The following is a 14,818-nucleotide window of genomic DNA, read 5'->3' on the forward strand; positions in this document are numbered from 1 at the left end:
CAAGCTAAACATCATAATTACAATGATGTGATATTTATGATAATTTACAGACAGAAAATCATATTTATGAAGCTTTTTGATTACGTCTTGAAAAACGACAAGCACGAGAAAAGAGATCTCTTTCAGTACAAGCCCTTTCATAAATTTTCAACATACACCACATAAGAAACAGGTTAGGCTTATGAGGAGAATGGGGAGGTGGGATGATGGGTACCTTCCCCCATCGTCCCATTTTAGTTTCGTGCAACGTTGCAGTATCGCAACAGTTTGTAAAGAAATTTAATTTCAATATTTTGTCAGCAATTTTGTGTCGTGTCAAAAACATCGAAAATAATTTGACCCAAGAAAATATAATACATAAACAGGTTTGGTATATGCGCAATTGATACGTAGTGATAATTGCAAATCTACAGCTAATTTTACTTTATTTATAAATTGTGTCGGAAATGATTATTCCCAGCGAAAAATAAGATAAAATTAATCAATATGTTAAATTATGAATTGATTTTGAATGCATTAAAACATATACCATTTCATAAGAATGCATATCGTTTCGACGTTATGGATGATACATTAGTAACAGTTAACGATCTCTGGCTGCAGTCGAGTCGATTTGCAAATTTTCCGTTGCAACGTTGCACGAGGTCGACCATTGCACAATAATTCAACGTTTTTGTTATCGATTTTGTAACGAATCAAAACTTTCAAATTTGTCATTCGTTTTCTGTGACTTTTTATTTTACTCTACATTTTTAAAATAATTCTTGCAAGTATTAGTGACTACAAAAAATATGTATATAACATGTAAATTGTTTATACATAAAACATTTTTAGATGTAGTTAATACATATGCATACTTATATAACTCAGTAAATAATTAAGCCCTAATGTACCACGTATGATATCATATTAGTGACCTCTGTACATTATTATCCAAACAAATAAAATACAAATATTACATTTCACAATTCACATAGTGAGATATAATTTTTTTTAATGATAATATTATATAACTATATTTTTTTACATTTTTATTTAAATATTGATCAAAAATGTCGGTTTTTTTTTCATTTCATTCAACTTTGAATAGAATACATTCCAAAATAGACAAACAAAAATCAAACAAAAAACCTAAAAATGTAATTAAAACAAAAATTTTGATGTTGATGAAAAATGTTGATTTTAATTTCAATTTGAAATTTCATTATTGGCCTTTTTCAATAATCTTTAATATATATGTATGTACTAATTAGTGAAATAAATATGCTCACCATATTCCTGGTTCCAGTACTAGGTCGATTGTTTCTAAATTTTCAAATTGATGCCCTTAAAATAATACAAATGAAAATAAATCAATTCAATAAGGCATATGATAAAAAAAAATGCATTCTATATTATAAAATAAAAGGGACCACTCACCATCTGATATCATTCTTTTAACGATATTTGCCATATCTTTGGATTCTTTCATATAAAAATCAATTCCTTCATAGCCAGGTATTGCTAAATCTAATTTTACAATAGTCAAGGAAAATACTCATTTTAAGTGAAATATATATCAAATATTTGAAGTATCAAAGAAATATAAAATATTTTAAATTCACAATTATACACATATGTATGTATGTATGTACATATTTATATATCTCGCCCATTTTAATGATTTTGATTGGATACGACGTTATATAGAATTTGTTAATATTTTAAACCCCAAAATTTCTGGATTTAAAGGTATTTATTTTTGTATAAATTATAATTGAGCCATTTTTATCTAATTATGTATCTGATAATAATAACAAACATGGTGTCTTTTCCGGTTCAGTTAGTCGAACGCAAAGAATTCCAATGTATTAGAGATTAAACAAAAATAAATAAATTTTGTGAAGTTTGTAAGTGGTCGTATTTTCTTGTATTACTGTTTCGATCTTTTAGTTGTTATAACCTAATTCATAGCCATATAAATAAAAATTCGGATGGGACCAACCCATGACTTTATCTGTGGAATATAATTAGATAATAGAATATAATATTTTAAAAAATCGCTTAATGCCACACACATTGGTTGTGAGACAATTTGAGTGTTAACGCAGAGAACAAATAAATTGAGCGCAAATGTATGAAAACTTGCACAAGAGAAAAGTTCTACTTCCGGTTGTTGGATTTCGTTCAATTTTTTTTTATTACTTAAAATCACTATCAGTATAATATTTTATACACATTAAATATCACATTAAATATCAAGAAAATAAAATAACACATTAAATATCAAGAAAATAAAAATAATTTAAAATGTCAAAATAAAATAATGAAATATTGTTTTAAAATAAAATACTACTTCCGGTTTCCAAATTCTGACCAAAACCTTATCAGCTCTAAATTAGTACATAAAGAATACAAATAAAAATTTTCAGCTTGATACGTTAAGGGGTGTGGACAGAATAGTGGCCACAACATTTTTGACCTTTCTTGGGGGAAAAATCCCACTTCAGGTTTATTAAATTTAGTGATTTTATTTGCATCACATTGATACAATTTATTTAATTATTTATAATTTAATTTAATTATACCTGATTTTTTTCGTGAAAAACACAGATGTTTAAGGGGTCGAAAAAATAGTGGAAGAAAAATCGAACAAGAGTAAACTGCCATTTCCGGTTGACGTATGCTTACTAAATTTTATACTTAACTTGATTTAAGCTTAAACTTCTAGATATAAAATTTCAGTTCAATAAACCAAAAGGTTTCTGAGGAAAACATGAAAAACCTCGATTATCTAGAGTAAAAGTACTACTTCCGGTTAAAAATATTAGGTTATAAATATTATAATTTTTATTACACTTAAAATATCTTCAGTCCGATTCAGTGAGCGGTTTGGGAGTTAATTGAATTTAAAAAAAGGGGACATCATATCCAGTGAAAGTACCATTTCCAGTCAATTTAAAAATTTGAAAAAAAATTACATCGTGTCGATAAAAATTTCAGTCACTGATACTAAGAAGAGGTATGAAAATGTAAAAGAGGACACCTATAAGGAGAGGTACCATTTCCGGTCAACAAAAATTTACCCGATACTAAGTTTCACACACAAAATACACACACACACACACGCACACACGCACGCACGCACGCACGCACGAACGCACGCACGCACACACACACACACACACACACACACACACACACACACACACACACACACACACACACACACACACACACGAAAACGTGATCAGTGATCGATTCTGAGTTCGATTCAGTCAAAATCTCGAGTTCGAATTTTCGCATGATCACAAAACTTCATCTATTGTTACTACGTACATATGTACGTAGATAAAGTAAAAATAATAGTAAACTGCAACTTTTATCACAAAAATGTTAATATAACGCAATTACTACACAAATTTTACTGAAAATTGTTCATATACGATCTCAATATTTATAAAATTTTAGTAAAAATTCAACAACCGGAAATAGAAGTTAGCATTACAAATTAGTATATCTATAATATTTTTAATATTATATAGTTAAAATTTATATATGTCGCCACCTCATTCATATGTATGTACATATACGAATGTATGATAATATACTTGACAATATCGGTGTAATGAAAAGAATTATGAAAATAAGAAAGAAAAATTATGACAATACAATATTTCTATCGAATCTCACACATTTTCAAAACACATGCATACAAATGTATGTACATATATTTAATCACATTCTAAGACCCTATGCCCTAAAAACTCTACGCCTTTTGTGGCGAAGTATCGCGCTCATACATTAAACATGACTATTGAAAATTCAAATCCGTCATAAAGTTTCATGAAATCCAGTGTCGACTAGGTAAAGAAGAAAAGCGAAACAGGACCGGAAGTTGCGACCTGTAGTTGTCACGACTTTGATGCTCGACGATAATGACACCCCATTGTGACAACAAGCATTCGCAAAAAAATCTGACGTTGACAACATTTGACTTGACCTATGTATGTAGGTTAAACTTTTTGTATAGATAACTTATATTTATATATATATATATATATATATATATATATATATATATATATATATATATATATATATATATATATATATATATATATATATATATATTGTGTATATATAATATGTATATAACATATTATTTTATCACCCCATCATCTATTGTATTGTACATATTCGACACGTGCAAATAAATATAGGAAACGTAATACACAATACTCTGTCTGTCGATACTTTACTCATTCGCAGAAAAAATAAAGTAATAATAAAACCAAAAAAGGATACATTGTAATATTTGGTGTAAAGTGAGTATATCCAAGTTGCAAGAGTATGCTTTCAGGAATTCTTTGTGCAAGTCATGGAAACGGCAAAAGTAACTGGGTAAAGGTATCGATCGACTGCAAGCCTGCGGGTGAAGACATTGTCTGAAAAGTTTAAAAAGGCAAAATTAAGGACGAGTCAAAATATAATGTATTCATATATATATAAAATATATACGTGTGTATGCAAATTTAAAACACAAAAAAAAAACAATTATATGTATTTTCATAGTATTTAAAAGCTTTTATTTTTATTACAAGCCTCTTCTATGTTAGTTCGTCTGACAACATTTTTTTTAATCACCATAACATTCATGGTAATAAAAACAAATTGGTTGAAAACGGGATTTCAAATAAATTGCAGTATAACCATAGTTTGACTAAGTATAGCCCATTGCTGATAAGAACACTAATTAATATACGAGGGTCATTTATACCTATGTCAGTTCAACATTATTGTCGCGTTGTATGTTTTATGATCAGCTGTTAAATATAATAATTAGTACATTAGAATAATATAATACTATGATTACTAAGCAAATAAAATAAAATTGTAAAATAGAAAATGATCAGTAGATCAGTAGCTATTAAAATATATATAAGATGGATTGTGAACATAGTTTCATAATAATAAAAAGCATTTAAAAATCAAAACATAAAAATTACCGAAATAAAAATTTAATCATAGTTAATGTAAAAACGCCAGCATACAAATCAAAGATTATAATTATAGACATGAACTAACCTGAAGGGCAATTGACCATCCGTTATCATACGGAAGTTGGGCGAGTCCGGATCGATTTGTATCGTACGCAAATAGGTGTCAAACTGAAATATAAGTAAAATATCAATATACCTTTTGTCAACATGTAAATTATATAATAATAATAATCGAACTAGTGAATGAGCCATACCTGCGCAATCACCACTGGCAAGGGCTGCCCAACCCTTCTAATGAGATCGTCGGTCAGCGCTGAAATTTCTAAGATATCCTGGCAGAGTAGTGGCGGTGGAGCACCACCAGCAATAGGAACCCCCACATCCTCACTGTCCGGAGGCTTCACCACATACTGCTGCACTCCTACAATCTGAAACATCGTTGATATTCGTTTAATTTTCTTACTCAAACATATTACGATAATAAATAGCACAAATGAATGTTATTAAAAAGTAATTTACACAGAATATTGTACATATATACAATGAACATAGTACGTTCTTCAATTAATAATAAAATATTCCAATATTTCCAATTAAATTATTAACACTAGAAAATTTATTCAAGAAAAATATCTAACTCTAACAGGAAGAAATAAAAAAATTAATTACACCTGATACTGAATAGGGATTTTCAACTCCAGTTAATAAATATACACACATATGTTACATGTACTAACTCATAGTAGCGTTTTGTTGTGTTTTGGCAGTGCTGTTTACTAAAATTTGTTATTTCTACAATTAAAAATGTCCCAAAAAAGGATAAAAAATAATTTTCCAGTGTACTTTTTATAAACCGTGACATAAATTATAGTCAAAAGATGAATATTTTCATAGCTGACAAGTAAAAACGCATTTTTCCCGTAGCACGGAGTGACAGTGCTGTAATACACTTGGAACCATCGCATCGTCTAGTTTTCCTTGACCTCTGAAGCGAGCAACTGAACAGCTCGATGGACCTCTGATCGACCTCCCTCCGTTAACATTACCTTTGGAATCATTAAGTGTCATTTGCGTACTTTGCAGCAAATAAATGAAGTAACTTACCAACGTTTTGGCTGTTCAAATGTATCGAATGAACTTTTTTTTTTAATTTGAATTCTAATATTATATATACATACATACTCGTATTATTTCATAATTGATACGATATTACCAAAAATCTACAAATAAACAGGAGTTATGTCTTGATTAATTATTTTTTCATTTTTTATCACCATGGATACATTAACCTAAAACATGTACATATTTATAAGTTGTAGAAAATTTTTGACACGGAAAACTAATTTTCTTTGAAAGGCATATTGAATACATTTTTAAATGGTTCAGACACAGATGTCTATTTTATTTGACCATTGCTCGTATAATAAAGCTGAAAATATATGAAATATTTATAGACAAAAATGTATACGGAATTGGCCAGGGACATCGTAATTATGCACTATTAACGTCACTCATGGTCACACTACTCCATAGTGGATATTTATATTTTCATCATCATAAATATTATTTACATAAAAAATATTTTTTTCGCAAATATAATTACATTTTACTATACTTCCAATATTGTTGAATTAAATAAAATGAATTGGAATCATAGACGACAAAACATAAGCAAATTTGAATTATTTATTATTTATTTAACACTATTCGTTTGTTTTTAAATATTTTATAAAGATTAAACAAGAATAACACGAATTAAATACATAGAAAAATAAAATGACACAACTCCGTTTAGACTAAAATTCGAAAACGATTACTATGTATGTATATAATACATAGATCACGGTTAACGCAGCTGATACAATCCCCAATTTGGAAAAAATGAACGATATTAACACAGTGAGCGAAATTAGTGCGAGTGCCGTTATAACATTATTCAAGTGAACGATTTTTCACTTCCATACAGCATCATTACCTATTTTTCCTTACGCGATAAAAATAAGTAGTAAACACATACATATATGGATGTGTTTGTGTGTTCATGCGTTTGGAGACAGGGCGCTAAATTTACACTTGTGTCTGTCATTTGACATTACATGTGACCTGAAGAAACACAATTGACACCGTGCACGCTTAGAAAAACGTAACGAGCGCGTTGCTTAACATTCAAACTCACATAAATTATGAACCAGGTAAATAATTATTATTATAATAATTGCGTGTGAAAGCCCAGATTAAACTCATGTACAGATCAGAAAAGCGGTATCACCGTCGCGTTGCTGTCGCCATATCTGTTCGTTCGTAGTTCATATATATGTAGATGTTTAATGAATATTACATTTATAAAATGAAAACACTGAATAAATAAATTAAAAAGTTTATATTATAGCCCACACAAAACATAACAATGAATAAATATTTTCTGTACTACATTGTATTATGTTCCTACTAGGCGCGAGTGACTTTAACGAGTGGATTGATTCAAAACCCGAACACAATGTCCTATGACTAAACTCGTGGGTTATTTTCGCATATGTAGTTGTTTTAGTTTTTTAAGTTATGTTATAATGTTTTTTATTTGTATGCTAGACGAAAATTTTAGACAGGGAACCACCACAGAGGCTAGCCACTTGGATTCAAATAATACATTGACGCCATTTAACGGTGAATTAATATATTGCTATCCGTTAGTAATGTACAGGAACATCATCGAGGGCACAAATGGTACTCAGTAAGTACATGGTACATATTTTTTTATCTTTAGAATCCATGTGGTCAACGACCTTAACGCGGGCAACCACTGCAGTGCTTCCCCTACATAATATACACGACAGAAAACAAATCAAAATAAAGAGAAAACATTACAAAAATGCACACTATAAATGAAAATTTCATCTTAAATGTCAAATAGGAGATGCCTATATTGTTGAGAAAATTAGTTAAGCCCAGGTGACATATTTCCGATCTCATTTTAATTTTCACCTCATGAACTATTATAAAAATCGTTTATAACACATCATCAACAAATCAAAGAATTAAAATCAAATGAATCCAACTCAAAGGCCATTGCGTTTACGGCTAACCATAAATATTGTAAAAATTTTCTTTCATTTTCAAATCAACTACGCACTAATGTCATATGTGTATAGCACAAAAGAAATCGATACCTTGATTTTTCAATTAATTTGAGAATCTCAAAAACACAGCATCTCTTAGGAATTTCAATAAATATTACGGGTTTGATACTCATTTATTCTCAAAAGTTATTACGAATGAGAAGACGAGACAGACTTATAATATGTTTTAATGTTAAACGGAAGTAAATCTTATCAAAATTATGAATTCAACTGAGAGGATAATACATTTTTTTTAAATATAAAATATTTTACATTGATATTTGTGTATGTATGTATGTATATAAAAAGCAAACAAAAATAAATGTCTTGGCAAATTTCGAATCGATGCTCGATGCGCAAAGTTCAATGACAGCATTCAAATGCGAACTGGAAAATTTGGTAACACTTTACGAACTCGATTTCGACTAAGGCAACCACAGGCCGTTCACGTTAAGCGAACTACGTACATATACATGTACTTATGTATGTACATACATATGTAGTGCATACATATTTAAAAAAGATCAATCGGAGAAATCTTTTACGGCCATGAAAACCTACACGGAAACGAGCAATTATATATTAATTTTGAACGATTTAACACCAGCCGTAAACTACAAATAGGCATATCAAATACATACTTTAATCCAGGTTTTCAAAAAAATTTAAATGTCGATTCACCATTTGTGTAGTTTTATAGAAAACTTATATTTAGTACACTTTTTTCCGACTCGAGCACTTATGTACATGCATAGCCTATCAGAAATATACGCTGCACGCCAAAATGTCATAAGAGCTAACGCGTTTTCCACATGAAAATACACTACGATGTTTAATACACGACGCTTATTTTTGGTTTTTTTTTTTTTTTTTGATGACCAAAAACATATTGATGCCAGGAATCAAACCATTAAATGGAAAACGTCGGTGTAATAGTTGCGTAACAATTATAATGTGCCGGCTTTAGGCGAAAAAATGTGCGGTCACCCCACGAATGGGATGGAGTAGCGAAACAACACAAAGAGAAAGACAACTATGCGATTTAATACGAGAGCGACGAGGAGAGAAAATGAATTCTTTGCGGACGACCAACCTGTGTTACAGCGGGGGCTGGTGACCCCAAGGGAACCTGTTGCGCAACAACCGGAAGCGGGCATCGGACCGTACCTCTGTACTACTGTTATCCACCTCAGAGGAAATTCAATCATTTATATATATGTGCGATGGACATTGAAAATTAAATTAAATTTTTAACGTAGAACTGCGTCTATTCACGAAGGTACATACATTGCATTACAGCGGCCACGACACAAAAAACTCTCGCCTCCAAAATCGATATGTATAAATCAAAGATTGTCTTTCGCATCGCAATAATACTTGATCATTGAATACGTGCATAGAACAAGAATGGCTATTTATAAAAAAAAAACGGATGTGTATCAGTGGCTGCCATCATCGGACTAGATGGACTAGGCTAGTCCCCTAAAATCTTTTACCTTAATTGAAAAATATCAATAATTCAATTACAATAAATTCAAAGCATTGTCCATATTGATATTTTTCACTCGGATTAGCGAAGTTCGAAAACCGGAATCAACAATCTACTACCAATCTACGGTTCTAACAATCTACTACCAATACCACTACCTAAGGTATCACAATCTAAGGTAGTGGTATTGGTAGTAGATTGTTATGATTAGTAGAGATAGGACCGGAAGCGCGCCGTCTTTTATTCCATTATTGTAAATGCTTTGTAAAAAAGGTTCGGCAAACCTTTAACAATGCGTTTACAACATGTGAACAATGAACAACACGCTCTGGGTCCGCTCTTTAATGATAAGTCTTCGGCGGTGGAGCGTGCTTTTGGAACAAAAAATGTGAGTTTTGGGGCTATATTCCAGGAAATAGGGCGAACTACAAAGCTAGAGCAAAAAAAAAGGTTTACCATAAAAATTAACAATGGTGGGCAAGGTTGCGCCGAAGCTTAGTTATGATCAAAGATCGGGATGATGCTTTTGGTACCAAAAATGGTTGACTATTGTCAATTACTATGTATTGTCAAACATACTTTTTTGTAATTTTGCTTTGTAGCGGTCTATTGTTATTTGACGAGCAGCCAGCCAACTCCGAATACTAGTTATGATATGCTTGCACGGACTCGCCGTCTCAATTCTGTTCACTGAGAATATTTTGATTTGTGTCTATCAAACATCATTCTGATTTTTTTTGTTAAAATACATGTTCACACAAAACTTTTTGAGTATAAATATGGCAAGGGACTCGACTCACGAAAGGATTCCCTCGGAAGAAATCAGTGCAGAGCGAGCAGAAACAAATAACGAGACCGTGTAATGTTGCATTCTCGATCGATTGTGTAAAAAATCATTCAAAAGTTTTGAAGACAAACAAGATGATATTAATAAAGATAGGCTGCTTAGAATATTTCTGTTAGCACAAAAATGAAAATTATACTCATTTTAAATATTTTTATTTCATACTAGCTGAACCCGGCATGCGTTGCAATGCCATCTATTCCTGTTTTCCCGATCCCATTTCTGGGTGATTTTTTTACAGAAACCACCGCGGGCATGCACGCAATAACTCATGTAAGTTTCATCGCAATCGGTTGAATGGTAGAGGAACGCATACGACACAGATAGACAAGCAGACATACATTGATTTTTATATATCTTCATATATGTATATTTTTTCTCCATACATAGTCCCCTCTTGTAAAAATCACGGCACGCCACTGATGTGTATGTGTGTGAGAAATTTCACAATTCAATAATTAGTCGACTTTGTGGTAATTAAAAATCAATTCGCAACATTGCGTCGAAGTTATGAAATTTTATATATATGTAAATGACCGTAATAAACGATACTATTGTTTATTGTAATGATGTGCACGAATGTATGAAATTTTAACATCTCCTATACATACATACAATGTACTTTCATTAATTCAGAAAACCCTCAGCTATGTAGTTCAAGTTCCGTTTGAAACTCAGCACGCGGATCCACTCGGCCCCAATATTATTTTAGGTTAATGCTTAATTTCTTAAACAGAATTTACCACAACACTACAAAGAAATAATGTAAACAAAAAAAATGAATGTTGTTTAAAATTTCGAATAAATAAACAAATGAAGGTCGCTCTAGTCGCCATAGAAGTGTTCAAAAATCGAAATTCACACATTGTATTGTATTTTACGTACATTCATACCAGCTGTGACAGCACAAAACGTACTTACAATACAAAAAAAATACAATTTGTCGACTATAATTTAAACATATACAAATGTACATACATGTAAATATGTATATAGATATACTTATAATAATTTAAAAATAAATGTATGTATATTTACATCATTAAAGTACATATATTGCATAAAAGTATGAGCAAAGTGAACGACTACAGAAGAATATGAGTTAATTTTTTCAAGTCATTCCCTCATAGGTACTTAAATTGATAATATCAAGACGAAAACAAAAAATTGATTTATTATATTTTACCTTGCGCAAGTCGAACGTGTGATCGTTATGATCGAGATAGACATTACGTACATAGAACCAGCAGACTAATAGACACCCACGTATACCTACATACATACATATGTATATACATACATATAAAGTATATCTTTACGATAAGATAAGACGCTCAGATGATATAGTGATATATCATTATAGAATATACTTATATATTATATACCTTCGATATAGATATTATTCTAAAATTCATATAAATCATACACACGCAATTGCATCGATACTCTGTTCAACGTTTACGAGTGCAATGTCGTTATCAGATGCACGCTTTATTTGTCGTAAATAAATGCATAGATATGACCCATTTAAAGATTATTTCTATAATTGAATTACCTTGACGAAGGCAACGAGAAACCACGGAAAAATGAACACACTCGATGCATTTCATCAAATAGCAAATGTATAAAAATTGTACGTTGTGAAACAACTGAGCTGAATATTTAAATAACTAATTAATATATTTTTTAAAGAACGTGTCTATAAATAAAGTATTTTCACGAATATGAATATTTTTTACATGATTGTGTTGTTAAATGTAATTATAAATTTATTGAAACTGCTGTCAACAAATACGGAATAATTGAAGTTTGCGTGTAGGATTTCGTTTCGATCTCTCGAATGACTATTATTTTCCAGGTAAGTATTGACAGGTAGATGATGACAGCGCAGCGAGGTCCTTTGCCTATTGTTCGTCGACGCCATGCAACCATCCAGAACGCGAGGTGCAGTCAACAGGTGGAAACGCGAGGTGCACACGCTGTCTAACTTCATATTAATCACGGAACCAAAACGCTTCTACCTTTCCAACACAATATGTAGATATTGATTAACTTAATATGATGGTTTAAAATCCGAATTTACATATCTCATCATATATTATGTATGTATGCATGTATAGGTACAAATGCATGTAAATATGTCTTTGGTTGGGAGCTTCGTAAACAAAACAAAGTTTCTATGACGACAATTCAATTGGTTGAATATTATATTTTTTTCGATTCAAATAAATTGAATAAAAAAACAAATGAATATTTACTATTAGATCCTCCATGTTTACGCTGTTTATATTACAAATACTGAACGAAGCCGGGTAAGACAACTAGTAAATATATATTTAGATGATATAAGATTGTGTAAAAAATTTCAATGCGGTACATAATAATATCATCTAATGCCGTGGATAATTTGGATTAAAAAATAAATCGTCTGTAAGCGCTTTGCGTGCCTGTGAGCGTTGTTTCTTAAATAAGAAAGGCTATAAAGCTGGGGAAAGGTAAAAGAAAAATTCTCCGAAATAAGTGGTTTCGCCCAATTGTACATAATTTACAAGTCAGTTAAATATGTTTAACCAGTGGTACGCTTTCCAGACGCATCCATAATTTTCGCAGCGCCTGTGTGCATCACACACTTCGCACGGGCCACTCACCGGTCCTGTATATGTACATACAAATCTTTGTAAACCAGCAAATCTGTCTGTTTGTCTATCTGTCTGCGTTTCTGCTTGTCTGTCTTTTTGTCTGTCTGTTTGTCTGTATGTTTATCTGACTGTTTGTCTGTCTGCTTTTCTGTCTGTTTGTCTGTATGTTTGTCTATCTGTTTGTTTGTCTGTTTGTCTGTCTGTTTGTCTCTCTGTTTGTCTGTCTGTTTGTCTGTCTGTTTGTCTGTTTGTATGAATGTTTGTCTGGCTTTTTGTCTTTCTGTTGGTCTGGCTGTTTGTCTGTCTGTTTGTTTGTCTGTCTGTTTGTCAGTTTGTTTGTCTGTCTGTTTGTCTGTCTGGCTGTTTATCTGTCTGTCTGTCTGTCTGTTTGTTTGTCTGTCTGTTTGTCTGTCTGTTTGTCTGTCTGTCTGTTTGTCTGTTTGTTTGTCTGTCTCTCACATATGCATTCCTATACCATTCAACCGATTGCGATGAAACTTACATGAGTTATTGTGTGTATGCCCGCGATGGTTTCTGTAAAAATAATCGCCCGAAAACGGGAACGGAAACGGGAAAAACGAGAATGGGTGGCATTGCTTGGCAAATAATTTCAAAGATGTTCGCCGCCTGCTTTTTTCCGATAAATTATCATTACTGTAATTGCATGCGTTATTGTGGTATTGCAACTCATGTCGGGTTCAGCTAGTATATTATACATTTTACATTATAGGTTCTCATTATCTCTCATATATATATATTTTCACTTCACTCATAGGTTATTTACATATGTAGGTAGGCATTTCAACACAGGACGAATTGACCCCGGTAATACTATTATCCAATAGCTTCCCATCGCTTTCTAGAGATGGAAGATGGGATTGTATGATGGGTACATATGTATATTAAGAGACTAACCTTATTAGTGGGGAGTTCAATGATGACGAAGGTAATGAGCACTAGGGGTTGTTCGTCGCTGCCAAGAGCCGGTCCTTGTTGTCCAGCCGTGGCAGCCCATACTGCGCAAACCCACCCCGCCATCATCCCCTGCTCACTGCACCTCACCTCCACCACACTGCCGCCAATCTCACCACCATGATCACCGCCTCCGGCTATTTTGATCACCGCCGTTTTTAAGCTAATCACAAACGGTCACTTTACCAGCATCGACGGCTGATCAAACTCAACAAACACACACGCACATACACAAACTGCAATTTCTCTTTAATTGTGCAGCAACAGTGGCCTATCTGAAAAATAAAAAAATAAACATATTCAAAGATTCATTTGATGGGAAACAAATTTAAAGATTAATACTGTTACCATATCTAATAATGATACGATATCGAAAGTGATGTGGCAAAGGATGATGTGATGTGTAGCCATATATTTTTTAATGAGGATTTTTTTCATTTACAGTAGAAATTTAATTTGCATGTGGTATTAACAGTATATGTCATCTGAAGTGACACAGATAGCTGATAATGTAGAAGAAGCGATAGGATTTGTATTGTAGAAAGAAATCCAATGAGAAGTTTATGTATGTACATAAATATTTCATACGTTATTCAAATTTCAAGAATAATACAACTAAGTAGAGCACATTTATGAACAAATTAGAACGCTCAGAATCGTAAGTATTCAAACTCAAGTTCCAAAGCATTGAATTTCAAAATGCTGTATAGGATCTAGTATAACAATAACAACAAAAGAAAATTAAATACAAGGGTGAGAAGCATGATGGAAGTGTC

The 14,818-nt window shown here is 31.9% G+C and overlaps 1 protein-coding gene across 1 annotated transcript in view; it reads right to left on the minus strand.

Moving 5' to 3' along the window:
• The window catches only part of fus (epithelial splicing regulatory protein fusilli), a 36,456-nt gene that overhangs the window by 14,813 nt on the left and 6,825 nt on the right, over positions 1 to 14,818 (minus strand). The window contains exons 2-7 of the mRNA XM_077428262.1: positions 13,986 to 14,317; positions 5,237 to 5,410; positions 5,068 to 5,150; positions 4,288 to 4,427; positions 1,420 to 1,509; positions 1,272 to 1,326 (exon numbers count right to left, since the gene is read on the minus strand). Coding sequence (XP_077284388.1) covers positions 1,272 to 1,326; positions 1,420 to 1,509; positions 4,288 to 4,427; positions 5,068 to 5,150; positions 5,237 to 5,410; positions 13,986 to 14,111 — 668 coding nt within the window. The 5' untranslated portion in view covers positions 14,112 to 14,317. The remainder of the gene's footprint in view (positions 1 to 1,271; positions 1,327 to 1,419; positions 1,510 to 4,287; positions 4,428 to 5,067; positions 5,151 to 5,236; positions 5,411 to 13,985; positions 14,318 to 14,818) is intronic.

The sequence above is a fragment of the Arctopsyche grandis genome, chromosome 3, assembly GCF_051622035.1.
Source record: "Arctopsyche grandis isolate Sample6627 chromosome 3, ASM5162203v2, whole genome shotgun sequence".
Classification (NCBI taxonomy): Eukaryota; Metazoa; Arthropoda; class Insecta; order Trichoptera; family Hydropsychidae; genus Arctopsyche; species Arctopsyche grandis.